This window comes from Vipera berus (assembly GCF_964194415.1).
Source record: "Vipera berus genome assembly, chromosome: W".
NCBI classification, from domain to species: Eukaryota; Metazoa; Chordata; class Lepidosauria; order Squamata; family Viperidae; genus Vipera; species Vipera berus.
Window position 1 is genome coordinate 57,517,477 of NC_138210.1, and position 23,069 is coordinate 57,540,545.

The window sequence follows — 23,069 nt, forward strand, 5'->3', positions numbered from 1 at the left end:
TTTCCTATTGTTATCCAGCAGTTGTGCTTTGTAAAACAAAGTACTGTATATACTTTAGCATGTGATTTTAGGCTGCAAATCTGAAATAAAAAAAATTGGGTTTGAAGGGGGATATCACAAAAATAATTATGAAAACTCTCATTAATACCTAAGAAAGCTTGACTCTGTGCTCACAACTTGAATAAATCTGCATAGGGCTATATACTTAAGTGACATAACCTTCCACGAACAGATTTTTGTATCAATTAAGATTAGTGATACCACAATGGTTTAGTTTTATGTAACCAACAGCTGGAAATGGTTAACCAGCAGCCTTGGGGCACTACATGGGGCATGCTTCTATTGCCAAATTAACTAACATTGATGCTAAGTCTGTATCTTTATTAGTCCAACAGAAGATTTACAATAATTGTAAATTGTAAGGCTCCAGCTATATAGGTAGTCCTTGACTTACGACTGAAATTGAGCTCAAAATTTCTGTTGCTAAGTGATACATTTGTTAAGTGAGTTTTGCCCCATTTTACAACCTTCCTTACCACAGTTGTTAAGTGAATCACTGCAAGTTCAGGTAGTAACCAAGAACTAAGGAGAAATTTTCTGACAAAACAATTAATCAATGGAACAACCTGCCTCCAGAAGTTGTGAATGGTCCAACACTGGAAATTTTTAAGAAGGGACTGGACAACCATTTGTCTGAAATGATATAGGTATAGGATTTCCTGCCTGAGCAGGGGGCTGGACTAGAAGACCTCCAAGGTCCCTTCCAATTCTATTATTATTATTAATAGTAGCAGTACTAGTATCACGGTGGTTAAGTGAATCTGGCTTCCCCATTGACTTTGCTTGTCAGGTCACAAAAGGTGACCACATGACCCTGGGACACTGCAACCAGTCATAAAGATGAATTGATTGCCAAGTGTCTGAACTGGTTGCCAAGCGTCTGAATTTTGATCATGTGACCATGGGGCTGCTTCAGTGGTTGTAAGTGTGGAAAAACAGTCACTTTTTTCAGTGCCGTTGTAAATTTGAACCGTCACTAAATGAACTGTTGTAAGTCAAGGACTACCTGTACTAAACAATTTGTTCTCTCACCTCACCTCCACCTCCTCCTCTTTTAAAATTGGGACTTGCCAAACCATGCCATTAATGTAATTTATTTTCTGCATTTGGGCACTGGGGTTTAATTTGTTTTTAATTTCTGTATTTTGGTATTTTGGTATTTATGTCCCTGTTCACCGCCCTGAGTCCTTCGGGAGAAGGGCGGTATACAAATCAAATCAAATAAATAAATAAATAAAATTTAAGATGAGTGAGATGGCTCTATAACTTTTGAGAGAAGTGTGATAACGGAGAGAGCTCGGGCAAAAACTGGTAATTAAAAGATTAAATGTGACATTTTGTAAATTTGGGCGCACAGAATAATCAGGGAGACAGCGCGAGGTAAGGAAACCGCGCTGGGCAAAAGCAGTACTCCGTAACCATAACAACGAACAAAGACAGAACACCCAATGAGCGAGGGGGAGAAGTAGGAGGAGCCTGCGCCAGGGCCGATAACAAGCGCAACGGAAGCTGCCGCTTTTCATGGCTTCGTCCGATGAAAGGGCCCATTCTATTGGCTTGTCGTAGAGGCAACCTCCCTCCCCCCTCGGCCTCTCTTAAAGTGGCAGCGCGTGAGGCAGGGGCGGAAAAGGCGGGGCGGGGCGGGGGAGGGAAAGTCATATGATAAGGAAGTGATTTTTTCCCCCTGTTGTTCATTTTAAAGGACGTCTTTTTTTAAAAAAAAGCCCTCACGTGATCTGATCCGGCTGTTCAAACGGAGGGGGAGAAAGGCCGGGTAAGTTTGCAGAAGGGGAACGTTGCATTGAATTCGAAGGGCAATTTTGCACGTGCTAAGTGAAAGGGTTCCCCCTCCCCGAGTTCATTCTAATGGGTCATCCCGGGAGGGGGGAGGGGGGTGGGGTGGGGGCTATGGCTGAATTATTATTATACCTGGTTAAGCCTTCCAAGAATCATGACTGGACAGTTGGTAGCTTTTGAAAGAGCCTTCCTGCCCTCCCCGTTCTCTTTCCACCCGCTATTTCTTCTTTCCGAAAGAGGCCCGAGAGTCTAATTATTATTATTATTATTATCATTATTATCATTATTATTATTATTATTATTATTATTATTATTATTATTATTATTATTATTATTAAAGGGGGTGGGGTGGGGTGTAAATGTAGTTCTTTGGGACCATTTCTGACAACAACCCTGTGGAGCAGGCACTATGGTTAAGAGCGTTTCTTCCCCCCCCCCCCCCCCCCGCTTTCTTCGAAAGAAGCAAGCGTGGGTAGAAAACGGATCTGCTGGGAGATAAGCAGGGATTTGTGGTAGGTTGGTAAAGGATTCCTGAGGTTCAGTTGCAAAATGAAGGCATCCGGGGCAAAGGAATTGGCTCCTGGTCCCACTGTTGAAGTGAAGTTTAGGATAGAATACTGCATCCAGTTATGGTCACCACGATGTAAAAGATGTCGAGGCTCTAGAAAGAGTACAGAGAAGAGCAACAAAGAGGATCAGGGGACTGGAGGCTAAAACATATAGGGAACGGCTGCTGGAATTGGGTATGTGTAGTTTAATGAAGAGAAGGGTGAGGGGTGACATGATAGCAGTGTTCCAGTATCTCAGGGGCTGCCACAAAGAAGAGGGCAGTCAAGCTATTCTCCAAAGCACCTGAAAGCAGGACAAGAAGCAACGGATGGAAACTAGTCAAGGAGAGAAGCAACCTAGAACTAAGGAGAAACTTCCTGACAGTTAGAACAATTAACCAGTGGAACCACCTGCCTCCAGAAGCGATGAATGCTCCAACACTGGAAGTTTTTAAGAAGAGACTGGCCAGCCACTTGCCTGAAATGGTATAAGGTTTCCTGCCTGAGCAGGGGGTTAGACTAGATGACCTCCAAGGTCCCTTCCAACTTATTATTATTATTATTATTATTATTATTATTATTATTATTATTATTATTATTATTATTATTATTATTATTATTATTATTATTATTATTATTATAGCTGTGAGTTCAGGTACCTTCCTTGTCTGGTTCTTAACTGATCGGTGCCTTTAATTGTAGTAGCCCCGAAGGCGCTTTTTCAAGAGGCAACTGGACTTCCTTGTTTTTCTTTGAAGATGTTTTATCTGAACGGAACAGAACAGAATAAGAGAGTTGGAAGGGACCTTGGAGGTCTTCTCGTCCAGGGATTTTCAACCTTTTCACAGATTGTACCACTTTTAGGATATGGCAATATTCAAGTACCACCAGTCGCCAAGCAAGGTGCCAAAAACTTGATGACCAAAAAAAAAAGGGAAAAAGCAATAAAAGTACTGGTAGTCCTTGACTTACAACAGTTCGCTTAGTGACTGTTCAAAGTTTCAACGGCACTGAAAAAAGTGACTAATGACCATTTTTCACACTTACGACCGTTGCAACATCCCCAGGATCATGTGATTTACATTCAGATGCTTGGCAACTAATTCATATTTATGATGGGTCACATTGTCCCAGGGTCATGTGATCCCCTTTTGCAACCTTCTGACAAGCAAAGTCAGTGGAGAAACCAGATTCACTTAATAGTCGGGTTGCTAATTTAACAACTGCGGTAGTTCACTTAACAGATGTGGCCAGAAAAGTCATAAAATGGGGCAAAACTCATTTAACACCCCTCTTCCTTTTATATCTTCTCTCCACCCTCCTCCTTTTATATCCTCTCTTCTCTCCCCCTTCTTTTATATCCTTTCTCTCCCCCTTTTATATCCTTTCTTCTCCCCTTTTTATATCCTCTCTTCTCTCCCCCTTTTATATCCTCCCCTTTTATATCTTCTTTCCCCCCTCCTTTTATATCCTTTCTCTCCCCTCCTTTTATATCCTCTCTTGTCTCCCCCCTTTTATTTCCTTTCTTCTGTTCCCCTTTTTATATCTTCTGCCCCCCCTTCTTTTATATCCTCTCTTTTCTCCCCTTTTATATCTCTCTTCTCCCCCCTTTTTATATCTCCTCTTCTTTTATATCCTCTCTTCTCTCTCTCCCTTCTTTTATATCATCTCCTCTCTCCCTCTTTTCAGTGTACCTCCAGTTGACTGCTCTCCTCAAGTCTGCGCTTCTCCGTCTCTCTTTCTCCGTCCCCTTTTCTTTCCCCCTCTCCCCGTTGTCTTTTTTTTTCTCTCCCTCTCCCGCCAAAACCTGCTCCTTTTATAGCCTCTCCTCTCTCTCCCCCTCCTCCTTTTCTCTTCCAGGTGCGCTGGAAGCGCTGATCAGCTGAAGCTGCGTGCGCCAATCCTGGGCTCTCAGCAGAACCCAGACAACACCTCAAGCAGCTCAAGCTGAATCTCTGCCCAAAGACTACGTGTGGCTGCCTGCCACCCCCAAGGCTCTCACCGATCAGCTGGAGCTGCGCGCGCCAATCCTGGGCTCTCCGCAGAACCCAGGCAGCACCTCAAGCAGCTCCACCTGACTTTCCCACAAGCCTGTACGGTGCTGCCGCTGCTTCACCTCATCCACTTTTACACTTTTTTAACACTTTTTTTTACAGTGCTTTTCAACCCGTCGTACATGTACCACCTGCCAGGTGCCAACGTACCACCAGTGGTACGCGTACCACCGGTTGAAAAGCCCTGTTCTAGTCCAACCCCCTGCTCAGGCAGGAAACATTTCAGACAAATGGTTGTCCAGTCTCTTCTTAAAAACTTCCAGTGTTGGAGCATTCACAACTTCTGGAGGCAGGTTGTTGCACTGATTAATTGTTCTAACTGGTGTGGTTCTAACTGATGTTTTGCACAGAGCTGAAGAAGCTTCTTGGATGAGAAGCAATACATCTTCAAAGAACAACAAGAAAGTCCAGGTGCCTCTTGAAAAAGCACCTTTGGGACAACCATGACCTGGATGACTGAGAATCTCCATAGACTTTTAATAGTAGCATTTAATTTTACACCATGCTTCAGCTGATTGATTGTTTGATGAAAATTTGTAGGGCTCCCCACTCGCATTCGGTGACTGGGCGGCTTACAAAAATTGATAGGCCTTGTTTCTCTCTCTCTCTCTCTCTCTCTCTCTCTCTCTCTCTCTCTCTCTCTCTCTCTCTCTCTGTCTGTCTCTCTCATGGATCCTGTTCTCCTGTAATTATACAGTTTTTGTAGACCCTCTACAAAAACTAAAGTTTGTCCCCCCTGCAATTATACATTTCTTTTTTTTTCATTACAGTGGACTTTTCTTATTCCCGGCCATGGGATCCCACCAGCAACCTTATGCTGATACAGCTCCAATTTTCACCCAGGCAGATGATACTGAAGGTGAAGGAAAAGATGATCCTCAGCCAGGGCACATAGGGGAAGAAGAAGTACGGGCCCTGACAGGGATATCCTCTCAACATGCAGGCCTTATTGTGGGCGTACTCTTTTTTATTAATCTACTGAACTACATGGATCGCTTCACTGTGGCCGGTAAGCACAATGGGATGGTCGCTGAAATTCTTCCAGATTCTTTTTGAACTGATGACATGGGTGAAGGTGTATAACTTTTAAAGCAAAGGTAAATAGATTCTTCCCCCATTTGTTCCTGGCTTTGGTTAGAATATGATCATGGATGAAATGGGTGAAAATACTGTGTTTTATCTCCTCACCCGAAGCTCTATTTCTTTTGCCTTGTTTCAGGTGTTCTTCCTGACATTGAGGGTTTTTTTGCTATTGGTGATAGCAAATCAGGACTGCTACAGACAGGTGAGGACTGGCACAATAGGCTTTGGTTGTCTTTTCTGTCCCCTCTTGCAACCCTTTACTGTACACAGTTAGGGCATATGGAACAGAGGTCAAACATAAAACATTTTTTTGTCTTTCCTAACAGTTTTTATTAGCAGCTACATGGTACTGGCGCCTATTTTTGGTTACCTGGGTGATCGTTACAATCGCAAATACCTGATGTGTATAGGAATCTTCTTCTGGTCTATTGTGACTCTAGGGAGCAGCTTCACCCCCAAGGAGGTATTTATCTTTTTTTAAAAAATCCCATTTATATCCCGCCTTTCTCCAAAGACTCAGGGTGGCTTACAATCTAAAGCACAAATCAATGTGCTTAGCAATAGCCTTCATTCTATGTATACTGTATGCCTGCTTATTAGCCCCCCCCAAGCGGCATTATTACAAAGTCAGCTTATTGCCCCCAACAATCTGGGTCCTCATTTTACCTACCTCGGAAGGATGGAAGGCTGAGTAAACCTTGAGCCTGGTGGGACTTGAACCTGTACTGGTATGGAAAAGGGGACGCCTGGTAAATTAAAATTACAGGTATGGAGAAATTGAATTGAATGTATATATTGCCTTCTCCAGAAATGTGGCATTTTCAAGCGATGCAGAATTTTCTAGTAGGCTTAGCGATGAGGGATTCCATACAGTCGAATACATGAAATGTCGTAGCAGATGATAAAAGGAGTATTAACCCTCTGGCTGTTGCTGTTTTCATGCAGCTGTATTTCTTGCTCTCTTTTAATCAGACCTCAACTTCCCCAAAGTTAGCAAGAAAGCTTTCTAAGTTTCCCTATTTTATGGCTGAAGGAATTTTTGTTTTAGATAAGCAGTAAACAACTAAATGAAATCTGAACAGAGCAACTCATAGCTCACAAGCAAAACTTTCAAGGTTCCTTTGGAGCAGACATGTCAAACACAAGGCCCGGGGGCCGGATCCGTCCCGCGAAGTGGTTTCATGTGGCCCACGAAGCCATCCTGGAAACAGGGAACGGCCCCCACTGCCTTGGCCCTGGCCCAGAAACTCTCCTCCTGCCAGAGACCCTCAGATCTGTCCCACTCCTGCCCAGGCCCCCATAGGCACCCTTGATGCGAACGATGTAGAGCTGGCCACGCCCACCCAGTAGGCCATACACAGTCTAGCCACGCCCACCCAGTAGGCCATGCCCACCCTGGCCATACCCACCCGGCCCCCTGAGGGCAACCGCAATGCTGATGTGGCCCTCAATGAAATTGAGTTTGACACCCCTGCTTTGGAGGGTGTTCTAGACTTGAGGGTGTCTGCTTCTCTATTGTTCATGTACTGTTTTGTTTTGTTTTATCTCCTCTTCAGTACTTCTGGATGTTGCTACTTACACGAGGCCTAGTGGGTGTGGGAGAGGCTAGCTATTCAACTATTGCCCCCACCATTATTGCTGACCTGTACTTGGGTGACCGGAGATCCCGCATGCTTAGCATCTTCTACTTTGCTATACCTGTGGGCAGGTGGGAACATCCTGTGCTCTGTATTTTGGAGGGAGGGTGAAAAGATGGGTTTCTAACTCGAGATCTTGTGTCGAAAATGAAAAACTTAACATTACATTCTAGAGCTTGCATAGCCATATCTTGAAAGACTAATTGGGACTTCAGCTGATAAAAGTGCTAACTAGCTTTGGTGGAAGTTGGAAAACCTGCCAGAGTATAGATTTGAATGCTCTCCTGATTTACTTCTACAGTGGACTGGGCTATATCGTAGGATCAAAAGTGAAAGATGTGGCTGATGACTGGCACTGGGCCTTGCGGGTAAGCAGAATTTATAGCTTACCTTAGTCAATATTTGTTGCTGTACATCTAGGTTAAAGCTCTTTTTAAAATCTTAATTCTCAAAACTTCTTTTTACCCCAAGTTAGATAGCAGTCTTTCACATTTATTTTTTTCCCTCTTTTTAGAACGTTTCAAATTGGATTTTTAAAATTATGTTCCCCACAGGTGACCCCAGGTTTGGGAGCATTAGCTTTGATATTATTGATAACTGTAGTGCGTGAGCCACCTCGAGGAGCTGTGGAGACCCGCACTGATGCCCCTCTTCATTACACTTCATGGACAGCTGATTTGAGAGCCCTGATCCACAAGTGAGTCATCTGACAGAAAGAGATCTTGCTTCTCCATTTTTTCCCCCTGAATTGTCTTCTAGCCCTCGTTTTAATAGTTCCGGTTCAGTTCAAAATACTCATAGTAAATGACAGTAAGAAACAAGCTTTTATTTCGTAACCTGCAGGGTAGCCAGAAGTGACATGAAATTTTGCCCCTCCAAGCGAAAGGGCTAGTGGAGAGGACTGGATCACCGACATTCCTCTGGGAGACCACTTGGTTTGGATGCTTTTGAAAAAAAAGAGCTCAATGCTCAGTATGAAAATTCATAGGGCTGACAGAAAACAGCAGATTGCCATGCTCCACTGGTGGTCTTGGTAGGAGACGTCTACAAAAAGGTCTGGCCAAGGAATAGGCATCCGTGTGTAGGTATAATAGAGAGTTGGACTTCTTCTTTTTGTAGCTACCAGGGAAATGCTGACTACTTCCTTGTAGTGGTGAAGGTGCTGGCCTAGGAGACTGTTAGTTTAAGGCCTCCCTTAGCCATGAAAAGCCTGCTAGGTGATTTCAGGCCAGTCACTCGGATCAGCTCCTCTCACAGGGGTGTTTTGGAGTAAATAGGCAGGAGCAAAAGATACGTTCACTACCTTGAGTTATACATAAAAATATGCAAAATATAAATATAAAATATAAATATAAAATATAAAAATATAAAAGAGCCTTGGTGGAGCAGTGGGCTAATGCCTCCTTAAGTAACACCAGCTGCCTGCAATTAGTGCAGGTTCGCATCCCACCAGGCTCAAGGTTGACTCAGCCTTCCATCCTTCCGAGGTAGGTAAAATGAGGACCCAGATTGTTGGGGGCAATAAGCTGACTTTGTAATAATGCCGCTTGGGGGGGGGGCGAAAGCCCTAATAAGCAGGCATATACATAGAATGAAGGCTATTGCTAAGCACGTTGATTTGTGCTTAAAAATTGTAAGCCGCCCTGAGTCTTCAGAGAAGGGCGGGATATAAATGGGATTAAATAAATAAATAAATAAAATATGAAATAGAATAATACCAGGGAAGTGCTGACTGCTGTAGGAGGCTAGTTATTTGTGTGGGTTACTTTTGCAGGATAGTATGTTTGATGTTTCATTTATCAGCATGAAGGGTAAACAGACTGTTAGCAGATTTGTGATTTTGTTCAAGCCAATCGTGACAGACACCATTGCCAAAGAAGTTGCAAGATATGTTGGGCGTGACGTAGAGTATCGTCTTGAGTTCTAACAGACCTGATCAGTTCTCTCTGTAAGCCATGATATGTACCCCTAAATCCTCTGCAATGAAACTAGGAGAGCAGATCAACATGGAAATTGTTCTTTCAAAAAAGACTTAAAAATGTTCTTGCCTTAGTCCTTTTGTTTATAGTTTAAAGCAGACATGTCAAACACAGGACCTGGGGCCCAGATCCGGCCCGCGAAGTGGTTTCATGTGGCCCGCGAAGCCATCCTGGAAACAGTGAGGGAACGGCCCCCACTGCCTTGGCCCTGGCCCAGAGACCCTCCTCCTGCCGGAGACCCTCAGATCTGTCCCACTCCTGCCCAGGCCCCCATAGGCACCCTCGATGCGAACGATGTAGAGCTGGCCACGCCCACCCAGTAGGCCATACGGACTCTAGCCACGCCCACCCAGTAGGCCACGCCCACCCAGGCCATACCCACCCGGCCCCCTGAGGGCAACCGCAATGCTGATGCGGCCCTCAATGAAATTGAGTTTGACACCCCTGGTTTAAAGCCTTGGGTTAAATGTCACCAGCCGGCTAGTTTTCTAAGAAATGAGCTATGTTAATACATCTGCTGAACTATGTTTGTTTACCATGATATGTAAATAAAGCACAGTTGACCGGATCACTAAAAGAAGCCATATTTTGGCTTAGCAGTTCGAGATTTATTCAGTAACTAACTAAACTTAATAAACTGACTTTAAAAACCCTGGTATAGGAGGAAGCAACTGGGTTCATAGTGTTCTTTTAAATAGCCTAATAATACAGCACTTGGATGGAGGTGTGGGTTTGTTTGTCTCTAATCTAATGAATTTGTTTAGGTAGCATTGCAGGAGAGACAGAGACAGAGAGATGCCAGAGTCAGAAATGTTAGCGTATAAGTCCTTTGCAGTGAGATAATGCTTCTCAGCCTTGTGCTACTCACATAGCCAGTTGATTACTCACGGCCTAAGACAGTGCTTTCCAAACCTGGGTAAATTACCCCAAATTGGGTAAAATTGATTTCTATTTGGGTAAGGACAGATGAACCAATTACCCATCACAACAGCGACATTTAAATTGACTTAAAATTGCCATTTTTATTAAACTATATTTGGAAAATCTCCCAAAGTATTCCTACGGAGATGAAAATTGATTAAATTACTAGTGATACTTGGTTGAAATAGCATAAATATCATCCAATGATATTGGGGTTTTTTTGGAGTCCTGCTGCACTGATGTTACCTAGTTGGGCAATGAAATGTCTGCAAGGGAAAAACCAAGCTCAAAGAACACCGGGCACTCCACAATCCAACCCTGAGCTACGTATGTTGTCTTCTACTGATAAAAGATTTTACAATACAGATAGCCCTCTACTATTCATTCAGCAACCATTTCAAATTACGGTGGTGCTGAAGGGACGTCAAACTGGTCCTTGAATTTCAGTAAGACTTGCTAAGTCAGGGGTCTTCAAACTTGGCCCTTTTATGACTTGTGGACTTCGACTCCCAGAATTCCTCAGCCAGCGTGCCTGGCTGAGGAATTCTAGGAGTTGAAGTCCACAAGTCATAAAAGGGCCATAAAAGTCCACAGGTCATAAAAGGACCCCTGTTCTAAGTGGTATTGGGTAATGAAGGAAAAAGTTTGGGAAACACTGGTCTAAGACATATACCATCAGAAAAGTACCATAGATGACCTCTAATACGTGTACAGGTTATGTCTATAGTCATTTTTTGGACAACTTGTGACTCGGTTGTAAATCATTACTTAGGAACACATAGAGGTATTCTGTTTTGATGACAGATCTCTGATGGCTCAGAGCTGTTATTGCTGGCTTCTAGCAATCTAGAAAGCTATAATACATGCTGACATTACTACTTTGTTTTTTTTCTGTCCCCCCTGACTGGCAGCCGTAGCTTTGTGTTGTCATCACTAGGATTCACAGCGGTGGCATTTGTAACAGGCTCTCTAGCATTGTGGGCACCTGCCTTCCTGTACCGCTCACGGTTGGCCGCCGGAAATCTCCCACCTTGCCCTAGTGGTAAGGTTTGTCATGGAGACTCCGACAGGTGAGTTAACACCGGGAGCTGTCTTGTGTCTCGATTTCTAGTTTATTTTATTTTTCTCAGACTCTTTTGGAGGAGCATTATGACAACTCATTTGCGAGTTCTTCTAAAATACTTTGTATGGCTTTTGAAAAGACTAGCAACCCGCTGATTGTTTACTCATTTTGAACCATGTCTGAAGAGCCTCACCAGGCTGTATGTAATTACCTCTGCAGCCTCATCTTTGGTATTATCACTTGTGTGACTGGTGTCCTGGGTGTTACTGCTGGAGTGGAGATTTCAAGACGCTGGCATCGCACCAATCCCCGTGCTGATCCCCTGGTGTGTGCCATTGGACTGCTTGGCTCTGCCCCCTTTCTGTTCCTGGCTGTCGTCTTTGCTCAGCAGAGCATTGTTGCCACTTACGTGAGTTTCTCAAGTTTCTCCTTGATTTTAGTATAAATTGTTGGGGGCACGGGAAAGGGTATTTCTGTGTATGGCACTACATGACAAACAGGATAGCTTTTAAAAGATATAATGAAATGATTTTTTTCCTTCATTCTTCCTTCTAGGTATTTATTTTTATTGGTGAAATCCTCCTTTCCCTCAACTGGGCCATAGTGGCAGACATCCTTCTGGTGAGATCTGGGAAGGGAAAACATGAGCATTGGCTCAACAAATAGGCTCTGAGACTTGGAAATTAATAGCAGGAATGCAGGCCTTTTAAGTAGAAATAGAGAAACAATTAGCAGGAGAATTATAATCATCAGGGTAGTAACTATTTTACCCTACACGTCCACGACCTTTGATAGCTCACGTGACCCGATGTCTGATATTTCTTTCCCTTTTCCCTAGATAATGTTGCAGATAGGTTCCTCACTGTGTCTGTGTTTGTTTAATTGCCTCATACCTCCATAGGAGCAGCAGCACCACCAATCCCACCTAGCCACCTTTCTTGGCTTTTCCCCTTTCTGACAAGAAGTAGCGGGGCTTAGTGGCTCCAAGCCTGTAGAATCGAACTCCCTGTTTGTTGCTTTGTTTTGTTTATTTATTAAATTTATTTGCTACCCATCTTTCCATGGAGCTACTTTGGGTAGCTTAGAACAGGGCTTTTCAACCAGTGGTACGGGTACCACCCGCGGTACGTTGGCACCTGGCAGGTGGTACGCGGCCATCCTAGAAAAGTGGTAGCTGGGGGAGGGGAATGAGCTGAACCGGTGGCAGCACCGCACAAGCCTGAGCGAGAGACGGCTGGAGCTGCAGGGGCTGTCAGGGCTCAGCAGAAGCGCCAGGATCAGCGCTTCTTCGGGGCTGTCAGGGCTCAGCGGTAGCACCAGGATCAGTGCCAGGCTCCAGCTGGAGCTCGGTGCTGATCCCGGTACTTCTTCTGAGCCCAGAAGAAGCGCCGATCAGCTGGAATGTTGCAGCATCTCCAGGGTCTTGTGATTTACATTCAGATGCTTGGCAACTGATTCATATTTATGATGGTCACAGTGTCCCAGGCTCATGTGAAGTGACCAAAACCTGCTGCAACCACCCAGCAGATGGGGGGGGGGAATAAAAACCAAATTTCCCCCCACCCCACCCCAGCTGCCAATCCTCAACGGAAATGCTCACAACAATGAAAACCTCGGACAGGAAGAAGAGCGCCACTGGGCGGGCAGGCAGGTGTCTTGCTTGGCTGTGGCTTGAGGGGGGCACTTTTTTCAGTGCCATTGTAACTTCAAACAGTCACTAAGTGAACTGTTGTAAGTTGAGGACTACCTATACTTTATCACTTTTTTTCCTTTTTTTGTCATCAAGTTTTTGACACCTTGCTAGGCGACTGGTGCTACTCGGATGTTGCCATATCCTAAAACGGGTACAATGGCTGAAAAGGTTGAAAAGCCCTGGCTTAGAACAATAAAATGGGGGAAAAAAGATATAAAGAATTTTACCCTTATCCTGCAGTCACTTGATATTTCTTGACAAAGGGTATCAAATGAAAGATCCCCTTTTCTCTTTGCAGTACGTTGTCATCCCTACTCGCCGTTCCACAGCTGAAGCTTTTCAGATTCTGTTCTCCCATCTTCTGGGGGATGCAGGAAGCCCTTATCTTATTGGTTTGGTAAGCATTTGGATATAAGGCTTAGGCTGTCATATTCTGGAGTTGCAGAGCTGATGTTCCTGCCATCTGTTCCACCTCCTAAGCATCTCTCTCTCTCTCTCTCTCTCTCTCTCTCTCTCTCTCTCTCTCTCGCCACTTTCATACATGACTGCAAAACTATGGTTTTGTTAGGTTTCATACCCATTTTTGTTTACAGATATCTAACAATGTTTCTTTTCCTCAACCTGTGAGAGTTAATTGAAAGCTTGTGGGGAACTACTGTTCCAAATTCATGTTTACTTCTGCTCTGCATGCAATGGGTTGCTGTTGTTCAGATTCAGTAGCTGAATTTCATGAAAAACCAATGTCCTATTTTCCGTTCCAAAAGAAAAATAAACCGTGGTACGTTGCCTGTTTTGCTATTTACTTCAGGTGGGATGACATAGCAAAAGAGAAGCAGTAAATTATAGTATCCAGTTCTGAAGGCTTTCCTTTGGAAAATTACCTACTTGATTGCATGATTATTGTTTAATTTTTTTCATAGATTAGTGACCGAATCCAGAGCGAACGCCCCGTTTCATTGCTGTCACAGTTCCGAAGTCTGGAATATGCACTTATGGTCTGCAGCTTTGTGGGCGTTATCGGCGGTGGTTTCTTCCTAGCTACAGCTTGTTTCATTCACGCAGATCGTAAACGGACGGAACTGTATGCACAAGGTAAAACTTTTATTTTCCTCTGCCAGCTCCGCAGAGTTGGAATTAATGCCTCAAGGATTCACGATGTGGTCTGAATTCAGAGCTGTGTTACAAAAAAACACATGCTGCTTAGTAGAACAGAGGTGTACAACCTTTGGCTTTATTGTATACTACACATAAAGGAGGCAGTGCTAGAAGTGCAAAAATGAGTCATCTGTCCTGAAATGTTGGGTGTTTGAGAACATTTTCAGGAGATTGTCACCGGCATTGAACTGTTTACTGGAAGCATTCTTGACCTCATGTTTCACGGATGCTCCTAAACCAAGTTTCCCTCAAAATCTTTAAAGCACCGAATCACACGAATAAGTTCCCTTTCTCTTTTTCACGCTGACCTGAAGCTTACTTCCCTATTTTATCTACTTTGTCCTTTTCTTTTCCCTTCCCCCCCACTTCTTTTCTTTGTTTCTTTCTTTCCTTTTTTTCTTAAAAACATTGAAAGAAAGAGGGGAGAAGATAACTCGCCTCAAAGGCTTCTACTTGCAACCGCTGAAGCAGTAGTCCCAGAGCAAGAGTAATGCCGGCGTACTCAGAATTGCTGTACAGATAGTTCTTGACTTACGACCAGAATTTTCTTTGCTAAGCAAGGGGGTTAAGTGAATCATAGCCAATTTCACCACCTTTTTCCCCCCTCGTGGTTGAGTGAATCATTGCAGTTGTTAATTGAACCATAAGGGACATTAAGCAAATCTGGCTTCCCCACTGACTTTGTCAGAAGTGGGTTCGGAAGGTCACAAATGGCGATCACATGACCCTTGGGACCCTTATTTATTTCATTTAGTGCAGACACGTCAAACACAAGGCCCGGGGGCCGGATGCGGCCCGCGAAGTGGTTTCATGTGGCCCGCGAAGCCATCCTGGAAACAGTGAGGGAACGGCCCCCACTGCCTTGGCCCTGGCCCAGAGACCCTCCTTCTGCCGGAGACCCTCAGATCTGTCCCACTCTTGCCCAGGCCCCCGTAGGCACCCTTGATGCAAACAATGTAGAGCTGGCCACGCCCACCCAGTAAGCCACGCCCACCCTGGCCATACCCACCCGGCCCCCTGAGGGCAACCACAATGCTGATGCGGCCCTCAATGGAATTGAGTTTGACACCCCTGATTTAGTGTATGGCACCCTGGGACCCTCCAACGGCTGTAAATGCCAAGCGCCTGAATTTTGATCATGTGACGATGCTGAGAAGATCGTACGTGTGAGGACCAGTCATCAGTCTCTTTTTTTTCAGTGCCTTGTGTCAGGTTTGAACAGCTGACTGAATGGTTGTAAGTCGAGGACTACCTGTACATGCCAACATGTAATTGTGAAGGAAATAAGGGAAGTACAGCTAAGACAGGGGTAGGCAACCTCGGCTCTTTTATGACTCATGGACTTCTGGGAGTTGAAGTCCATGAGTCATAAAAGAGCCGAGGTTGCCTACCCCTGAGCTAAGACAATAGCACTAAGAAAACAGCACTGAAAATTAGGAGTGAGAGCTCAGACGTATGACACACTCTTTTCAAAGTCTTGTCCTCTTTGGACAAGGCCAGTCCCTCTGAAGGCAGACCTTAACATGCTTCTTAACATGCTTCTTTCCTCAATGCAGGTCAGCTGCAAGAGTCTTTGGAAGGGGAGGACCGCATTGTTGTTCCTCAGCATGGGCGATCAACAAAAGTTCCTGTCTCCAGTGTCCTTATCTGAAGTCACATCTTCGTCCTTTTCGAAACTTGGAACAGATTTGTATTTGGTAGTTGAGTAGACAGAGACAGAGAGACTCTCTTAAAGGCACCAAGGCAAGATTATGGACAACAGGAAATGAAATCACAATTGTTTGCTGTGTATATAGGACTTTTTTATATATATATAAATCACAAACACTATTCACGTTGCTCAGATGAATGAGGACGAAAAGGCAAAAACTCATCTCCTACCTCCTTTTACTTGGAATGGTTTTATTTTTATTTCATTCCTTTTCCCACCCACCACCCACCCCTGCATTGTGAAATTCAAAGCAACCCGTAAAGGGTATACAAAGAAATGGCTGAAAAGATCAGTCTTCAACAGCCTTGGGTTTTAAGAGAAACGGAATCTTTCAGCCCACATCTACGTTTTCATACAAAGTCTTTTATTTGTAGTCTCGCTGCCTTCATATATTTTTGCAGAATCCCTGGATGGTATCTCCATTTTTACAGTCCTCTGAAATATCCTGATAGGAGCTGACCATCTAGATGCCCCTTGCTTCCCCCCCCCTTCCCTGGAGAAAACCAGTATTTATGACAAGGTCAGTGTTAGGAGGGACCCTTAAAAAAGACGTGTCAGTTATGCTTGACTTGAGAAGCTAAAAAGCTTTGCCCCTGTATTAAGAAGTCATGGTCAACTTCTGAAGTATGAAAACGTGCATGAAAGAACGTTGCATAAACGGTTATAGCCTCAAACTCCGATTTAATATTTTTGTTCCTAGCATTGTTGCTGTTGAACACTGGCATGAAAATGGGCAAGGTTTGGATGATTGATACCTTGTTTTGTACGACCAAGTGTTGTTTACTGCTATGTTCCAGGGAGGAACTACCTGTGATGACTAGCTTCATCTCCCTTTCCTATTTTTCAATGCTTACTGTTGTATGTTACTCGCGGTTCTACTGGCATCTGGCTTCTACTCCTGGCATTAAGTGGAGCAGTTCGTTTGTTTCATTTTGAAGTGCTTGTAACGTCGCTAGCTGTATTTTGTCTTTACCTTGAGGAGAAGAAGCTTAACAGGCTTCCTGCGGAGAGATCTGTGAAAGACAGTGGTTGCACTTTAACTATAAATGGGTTTTTATTCATTTGTAATTTCAGTGAATTAGACCCCCTTACAGTCAATTATGGGTTCATTTCAGTATGCTTCAATGTAAAATCAAATGTAGAAAAATGAGTTGTAATTGAAACTAATTTTTCTTGGCCTGATGCCTTACAAATATTTTGAATTAAGCTCAGCCCCCAGCTGGACTGACTGGTTATTATGGTAGAGCAATAACATTTAAGATCGCTAATACGGCGAGTCTCTCTTCAGCTGATGGGAAAATGTTACAGTCTGCAGCTTGTGTATTTTGGCCTACAGATTTCATTCCTTTTTTGGTTCTGCTGCCTGTATTTCTTCATTCATCTGAAAAAAAAGTGGGCTTTGGCTTGTGCCACAATAAATTAATTCATTTTTGAAACCTTTTGAGGAGCCGTTATTAATTTACATTAGAGGTTTCTTTTTCCTCAGATATCAGAGGTGGGAACATCTTGTTATCAGATTAGACGAGGTAACTTTTTTTTAACAACACGGGATCTGCAAATGCTTCAAGACAAAAACCATATAGAATTTCCTTATCTGATACCAAATCTAAAAATTATACGATTATGTGCTGTCACTGGTTTAGTTTGTAAAGCAGATCTTTGGAGTAAAAAAGCATGATTGGAATACACTATGTGGAGGCGATATCTGTTGAAACTATAGCAGGATGTTGCCTCTCCCTTAGGCAACCCAAATAGAAAACCAAGAGAGATTAGCAACATAGTTTAAGCATTCAATAGCAATAGCACTTAGACTTATATACCGCTTTACAGCCCTCTCTCAGCGCTTTACAGAGTCAGCATATTTCCCCCAACAATCTGGTCCTCATTTTACCAACCTTGGAAGAATGGAAGGCTGAGTCAACCTTGAGCGGGTCAGGATTGTACTGCATTTTAACTATTGTGCTACCAGGGCTCGGGTCCAAAATCGTATCTTCCTTAATGCAGATTTTGGTATAATGTTTGACCTGTTAATCATTCATCACTTTAGAACTTTTTTTTTCAGTTTGGATGCTGTCTTGACCTTCCTTTGATGTCTTTTTGGGCTTTAAAAGTCATTGTTGGTTTTACAGATTAGTAGTTGTGGATGCTGGGTGAATCTTTTACCTGAACCATGATCATCATGGCTTGCTGTTTTGAATTTCAGGTGGGGTGGGAGAAAAGGGAAAAGCCCAGAATGACGTGTAGATAGCTCCTACAAGATGGGTGCAGAAATAGGAGGATACGATTAGTAAGAATGTTTCTGGATTTGCAGTTTGGTGTTGTGTGGTACAAGTAAGAAACAGCGCAGTAGTGCTTCACTCCTGGTAAGTACAACTTTTTTCACTGAACTCACTAAGACATAAAGTCTTATGAAACAGACTCTGCTGTTTGCAGGCTTTACATGCAGTAATTTGAACTGCTTAGCACTTTTCCTGCACTGAACCATTTTTGGATATTTGGGGAGTAGGTGCATGCTGAAAGGTTATTATATATGTAGCATAATACCAAATTAAAAGAAGACAAAGACAACCTTTTTAAAAATTTAAAAAGATGCGATAGAAAATTCTTGGGTCTATTCCATCTTCATAAGAAATGAATGACACTCTTAAAAAAAAGGTGGATAGTGTGGAGAAAGTCTTATAATTCAAAAATAAGCAATGATTAGAGAGAATATAATTTTCTTCCTCTGCCTTGGGGGTTTTTCATGTAAAGAACAGACTTACTATGACTACTTTCTATACATAAGTAAGGTATATGCATTAATAGAACGTAAGAAGCTGCTTTATATCACATTTACTTTGGCTGTTGTGTGTTGTCTTGATTTTACTGTGTATCAGAAGATTTTTTTTTTTGGAAATATGTACTATTTTCTCCTCTTCCACTGTCCAAAATCATACATTCCAGGAAATCTACTTAGAATTTAATTCTACTGATCATATAAACTTGGCCTTTGTTCTTACAATTATACCTTGATAAAACGGTTTTGGTATTCATGTATAATCTGTCTCTAATGCATTTTGCCTGTATATTCTTTATGGGATAGGTCCCCGTCTGAATATTTTTCAGATAACTTTGTGTCCACTGCTGCTTTTATCATTGCTGTCCTATACAGGGAGGTCTAGAATCTTGTTTGAAAAGCTGCTTATTTTGTCCATTCAGTTTAAAATCTTACTTGAAGCAGGAAGAAAAACAAAGAGTTCACAGAACCCATTTCAGGTTTCTGTGGAAAAAAAAATTCCCTTATTTTCATCGTTGTTTTTTTTTTAAGATGAAAGCTTTATCACTTTTTGATGTTTTAAGTCCACAGAATTTGTTAATTCACAAAAGAGAATACTCTTCTTTAAATATTTTTTTTAAAAAAATGTATATATTGGCGTCGAGATTTACTTCTATTAAAAAATATCTTTATATCCAAAGTATACTTATCTGTGGAAAAACAAAACTCCTGAGAAAGAAAAAGAGTAGTAGTAGTACATTTCAAATTTTATCACATATAAATGGTTATCTAAGCTTACAAAGTGGGGTGGTTTTTTTTGTTGTTTTTTTTGGGAAAGTACAGTAAAACTTCCCCACCCCTGATAAGTATCTGCCATCTGAATTATGATCAAGTGAGGAATTTAGGACTTCCTAGGAAATTGGTGACTGGGACGAAGTAAGTCTTGAAATCACCCCTTCATGCTGTCTGTATTCCTAAAACTTCTGAATATGGTATTATTTGTGATTCCTCTTGGTTCTCTCCTCTTCCTCCCCACCCCCCACCCCCCACCCCAGTGTCGTGCTTTAGTGCCTCTGCCTTTTGACTTCCTGCTGGTGGCTGTAGTACTTCCTTCCTGCCGGAACGATCAAACAGCACATCATCTCTGCTTCAGCAGACAAGCCTCCATCCAGATGTGGAAATAAGAGACCGTAGATGTGAGTTTGCACAAGGGGGAATTGAGAAAGGGTTGGAGTGGGGCGGAACAGCTGCTGCCACAGTTGTGTCCATTACGGTTTTTCTCTTGAGACCAAACTGTCATTTCTTGGGACTGTTCTCGAGAAAGCAGTAGAATCTCACAAATTGAAGCTTGCAAAGTGAACTAGGGCTGGGAGGTAAGAAAGTGGAAACAGCAGAGGAAATTAGAAAGCAACATACTACAGGACAGAGTGGGGGGGGGGGAAAGGGGTTGCGTTTTTTCCCCCGCCCCTGTGTGTTTCCCTACTACTTTCTCTCTGGATACTGTCTGTTTTTTCCCTTACCTTGAGATATCTCATCTGCTTTCTTAATTCTCTTAATTGGTCACAGTTCAAAAGTTGGGATATGACAGGCTGTGTTAGTTAAAGGCAATGCTTTTTTTGTAAAAGAAAAAGGTGCCGGAACTCACACATGTCATACAACCCGCCTTGCCTACCCTACAAGGTTCCATCCAAAAAAGGTGCCGGAACTCCGTTCTGAGCGTTCTATGATAAAAAAAGCCCTGGTTAAAGGAGAGTTTGAGATAAATTCTGATTCTTCCTAGTTCCCACTAATAAGCCCTTTTTGGAATGCCGATGATAGTCTCAGAATGGACCCCTAAGATTGTTGTTGTTGTTAGCTGCGAAGTCGTGTCCAACTCATCGCGACCCTATGGACAACGTTCCTCCAGGCCTTCCTGTCTTCTACCATCTTCTGGAGTCCATTTAAGCTGACGCCTACTGCTTCAGTGACTCCATCCAGCCACCTCATTCTCTGTCGTCCCCTTCTTCTATTGCCCTCAATCTTTCCCAGCATCAGGCTCTTCTCCAGTGAGTCCTTCCTTCTCATTAGGTGGCCAAAGTATTTGAGTTTTAGCTTCAGGATCTGGCCTTCTAAAGAGCAGTCAGGGTTGATCTCCTCTAGGACTGACCGGTTTGATCGCCTTGCAGTCCAAGGGACTCGCAGGAGTCTTCTCCAGCACCAGAGTTCAAAGGCCTCAATTCTTTGGCGCTCGCCCTAAGATTATAGCTGTCCTTATCTGATGCCAGAGCTCCAGTCAAGTGCATTAAAAGCCTGAGGGTTGAACAGGTGTTTTAAAGTACAGCACTGTGTGGAGTAACAGCGCTCTCTACTTTGGATGTCTCCTGTCCCCACTACCCTTCCTTTTCTCAATTCCAAATACTGAGCTCTCTCCCTCTTGATTAGATTGCCTGTGCTGCTTTTAAAATTTCCTCCCAGGTAAGGCTATCTGATCTTGCAGCTGCAAGGCTGTAACAGCAATCTCTCCCACGACAGCCACAGAACTCTGCAAGACTTGATTTTGCAGGCACCCAGATCCGGTGTTGGTTCAGTGTTACTGATGTGACTCATCTCTGTGCCCTCTGCTGTTCCCATACTTTTTTTTAATGTTGAATTGAATAGGGAGGATAGAGATCCCTTCTAAACAAATAAGAAGCTCTGGCTTCTTCCCGATTTTTTTTTTTAAATCTATGTGAGGTAGGTCAGAATATCTGCAAGGCACAGTTATTTTAGCATAACTCAATAATAAGTTTTAGTCTTTCCCCGGAGGCTGTTTCTTTGCCTGTATCTGGCTGACATGCATCTTGCAAACCTCAAGGTATTTTATCTCCCTTCCCTCTTTTGCTTGCTCTTGTCTGTCTCCCTCAGGGTCAGATTCCTGACACCCTACATCCTCTGCATCCTGTCGTCTTCCAGTTGCGTTGGACATTTGGCTACATGTAGTCCTCAACTTATAACCACAACTGAGCTCGAAGTTTCTGTTGCCAAGTGAAACACTTGTCAAGTGGGTTTTGCCCCATTTTACAACTTTTCCCGCCACCTTTGTTAAGTGAGTCACTGCAGTTGTTAACTTAGTAGCACGGTTGTTAAGTGAGTCTGGCTTCCCCAATTGACTTTGCTTGTCAGAAGGTCGCAAGAGGGGATCACATGATATCGAGACGCTGCAACCCTCTTAAATATGAATTGGTTGCCAAGTCCTGGATTATTGATAGCGTGTTCACGGAGATGCTGCAGTGGGTCACAAGTGTGAAAAACAGTCATAAGTCACTTTTTCCGGCGCTGTTGTAACTTTGAACAGTCACTACACGAACTCTTCTAAGTCGAGGACTACCTGAATTGCTGTTCCCACCAGCCGGGGTTAATTTAGAGGATGTCAGATTTTAGAAAGCTAAAAATTACCTGGGATTTTGTTAGGAGCTTCTACCTTTCGAGCTTTTTATTTTGACCCCAAATATTGCACCAGTTCATTGTGACAGGGAGTACTAATTCAATAGCAGAGCACACAAAAGACTTCAGAGTCCATCCTTCGTTTCTCCAGTAGAAAATATTTGACGCTTGATGATGCCAAAAATTCTAGAGAATAAGAGCAATCAAATGGAAGAACCAAGTATTTAGCAGCTTGTTTCTAAATTCTGGTTAGGTCTAACCAAATCTAAGCAATTTTGACCGTCCATACCAGTACCTGACCTTTAGCATGAGTTCATACAATGTAAATTTAAAACCTAGCAATTGCCTTTTTCTGAACATAGTTAAAAGCATGGTTAAGCGTAATTTTAATATATGTTTTATGGTTTAGTAAGTTGTGCGAACTCACCTTGGAATGTCTGCCCTATGGATTGTGTGCTTTTCCCATCGTAATGTGTTGCGGCCACTAAATCAGCCTTCCCACCACCACGTGTTCCCTAAAGGTATTAGGTATCCAGTTCCCAGAACAATGAACCAGCCTAGGCAGAAGAAGAGAGCCAGTGGCATTAGTGATTAAGGCAATGTTTTTCATTGTTGACAACTTTAAAATGTTTGGACTTCAATTCCCAGAATCCCCTAGCCAGCCACATTGGATTAAGCTATTAAACATGAACCTCTCTTCTAGTTCCTTTTCACCCTAAAAATTCCGTGGGCTTGTAAGCCGCCCTGAGTCTTCGGAGAAGGGTGGGATATAAATGGAATTAAAATAAAAATAAAAATAAATAAAAATAGAACGTAAAGAAAGGAAATACCATAGACATCATCTAGTCAAGACCTTTTCGATTGTTTAAGCCATGAAACCTATTTAAAAAACTAACTTTCTTTTACTTCTAAGAATTCTGATCTTCAGCCCCTTCAAAAAAAAGGTCTAAAACTTGATTTCTTTAAAAACTTTTCTTTGTCCCTTCTCACGATCCTTCAAACCTTTAACAAGCCTTTTTTGTAAATCCAGTGTAGGAAAATTATCCAGGTGACTCTCTTGGTTTCTTGTTTGTATATCTATTTTAATTGTTAAGATATAAGCCAATTTCTTTTGTATGTCCAGTATAACATCTTTTTCCATGTCATTCTCGGAGCCTGTCATTTTCAAGTTCACGATGAAATCATTTTCAGTCATGTCCGGTAAAGCTTGT

At 42.9% G+C, this 23,069-nt stretch overlaps 2 protein-coding genes across 6 annotated transcripts in view; both read left to right on the plus strand.

Moving 5' to 3' along the window:
- The first annotated feature begins 1,721 nt into the window (after nucleotides 1-1,721).
- Nucleotides 1,722-17,131, plus strand: LOC308676609 (protein spinster homolog 1-like). Of its 2 annotated transcripts, none has more exons than XM_081342518.1 (13): nucleotides 1,722-1,834; nucleotides 5,230-5,468; nucleotides 5,679-5,744; nucleotides 5,869-6,005; nucleotides 7,099-7,250; nucleotides 7,481-7,547; nucleotides 7,734-7,876; nucleotides 10,991-11,149; nucleotides 11,362-11,551; nucleotides 11,698-11,763; nucleotides 13,134-13,232; nucleotides 13,756-13,927; nucleotides 15,547-17,131. In XM_081342518.1, the coding sequence occupies exons 2-13, from the start codon at nucleotides 5,252-5,254 to the stop codon at nucleotides 15,639-15,641; spliced, it is 1,563 nt and encodes a 520-aa protein (XP_081198644.1). In that variant the 5' UTR covers nucleotides 1,722-1,834; nucleotides 5,230-5,251; the 3' UTR covers nucleotides 15,642-17,131. The 2 variants fall into 2 exon arrangements, with proteins under 2 accessions (XP_081198644.1, XP_081198645.1); XM_081342519.1 differs by having other exon boundaries at nucleotides 1,825-1,834; nucleotides 5,303-5,468.
- An 887-nt stretch (nucleotides 17,132-18,018) lies between these two features.
- The window catches only part of LOC308676616 (uncharacterized protein), a 29,925-nt gene continuing 24,874 nt past the window's right edge, over nucleotides 18,019-23,069 (plus strand). For 3 of the 4 annotated variants that reach the window (XM_081342532.1, XM_081342535.1, XM_081342534.1), the window contains exon 1: nucleotides 19,328-19,652. The gene's annotated coding sequence lies outside the window, so the exon portion shown is untranslated. Of the gene's footprint in view, nucleotides 18,065-19,327; nucleotides 19,653-23,069 lie in introns of those variants that run through there. The other variant, XM_081342533.1, reaches the window with a different exon arrangement.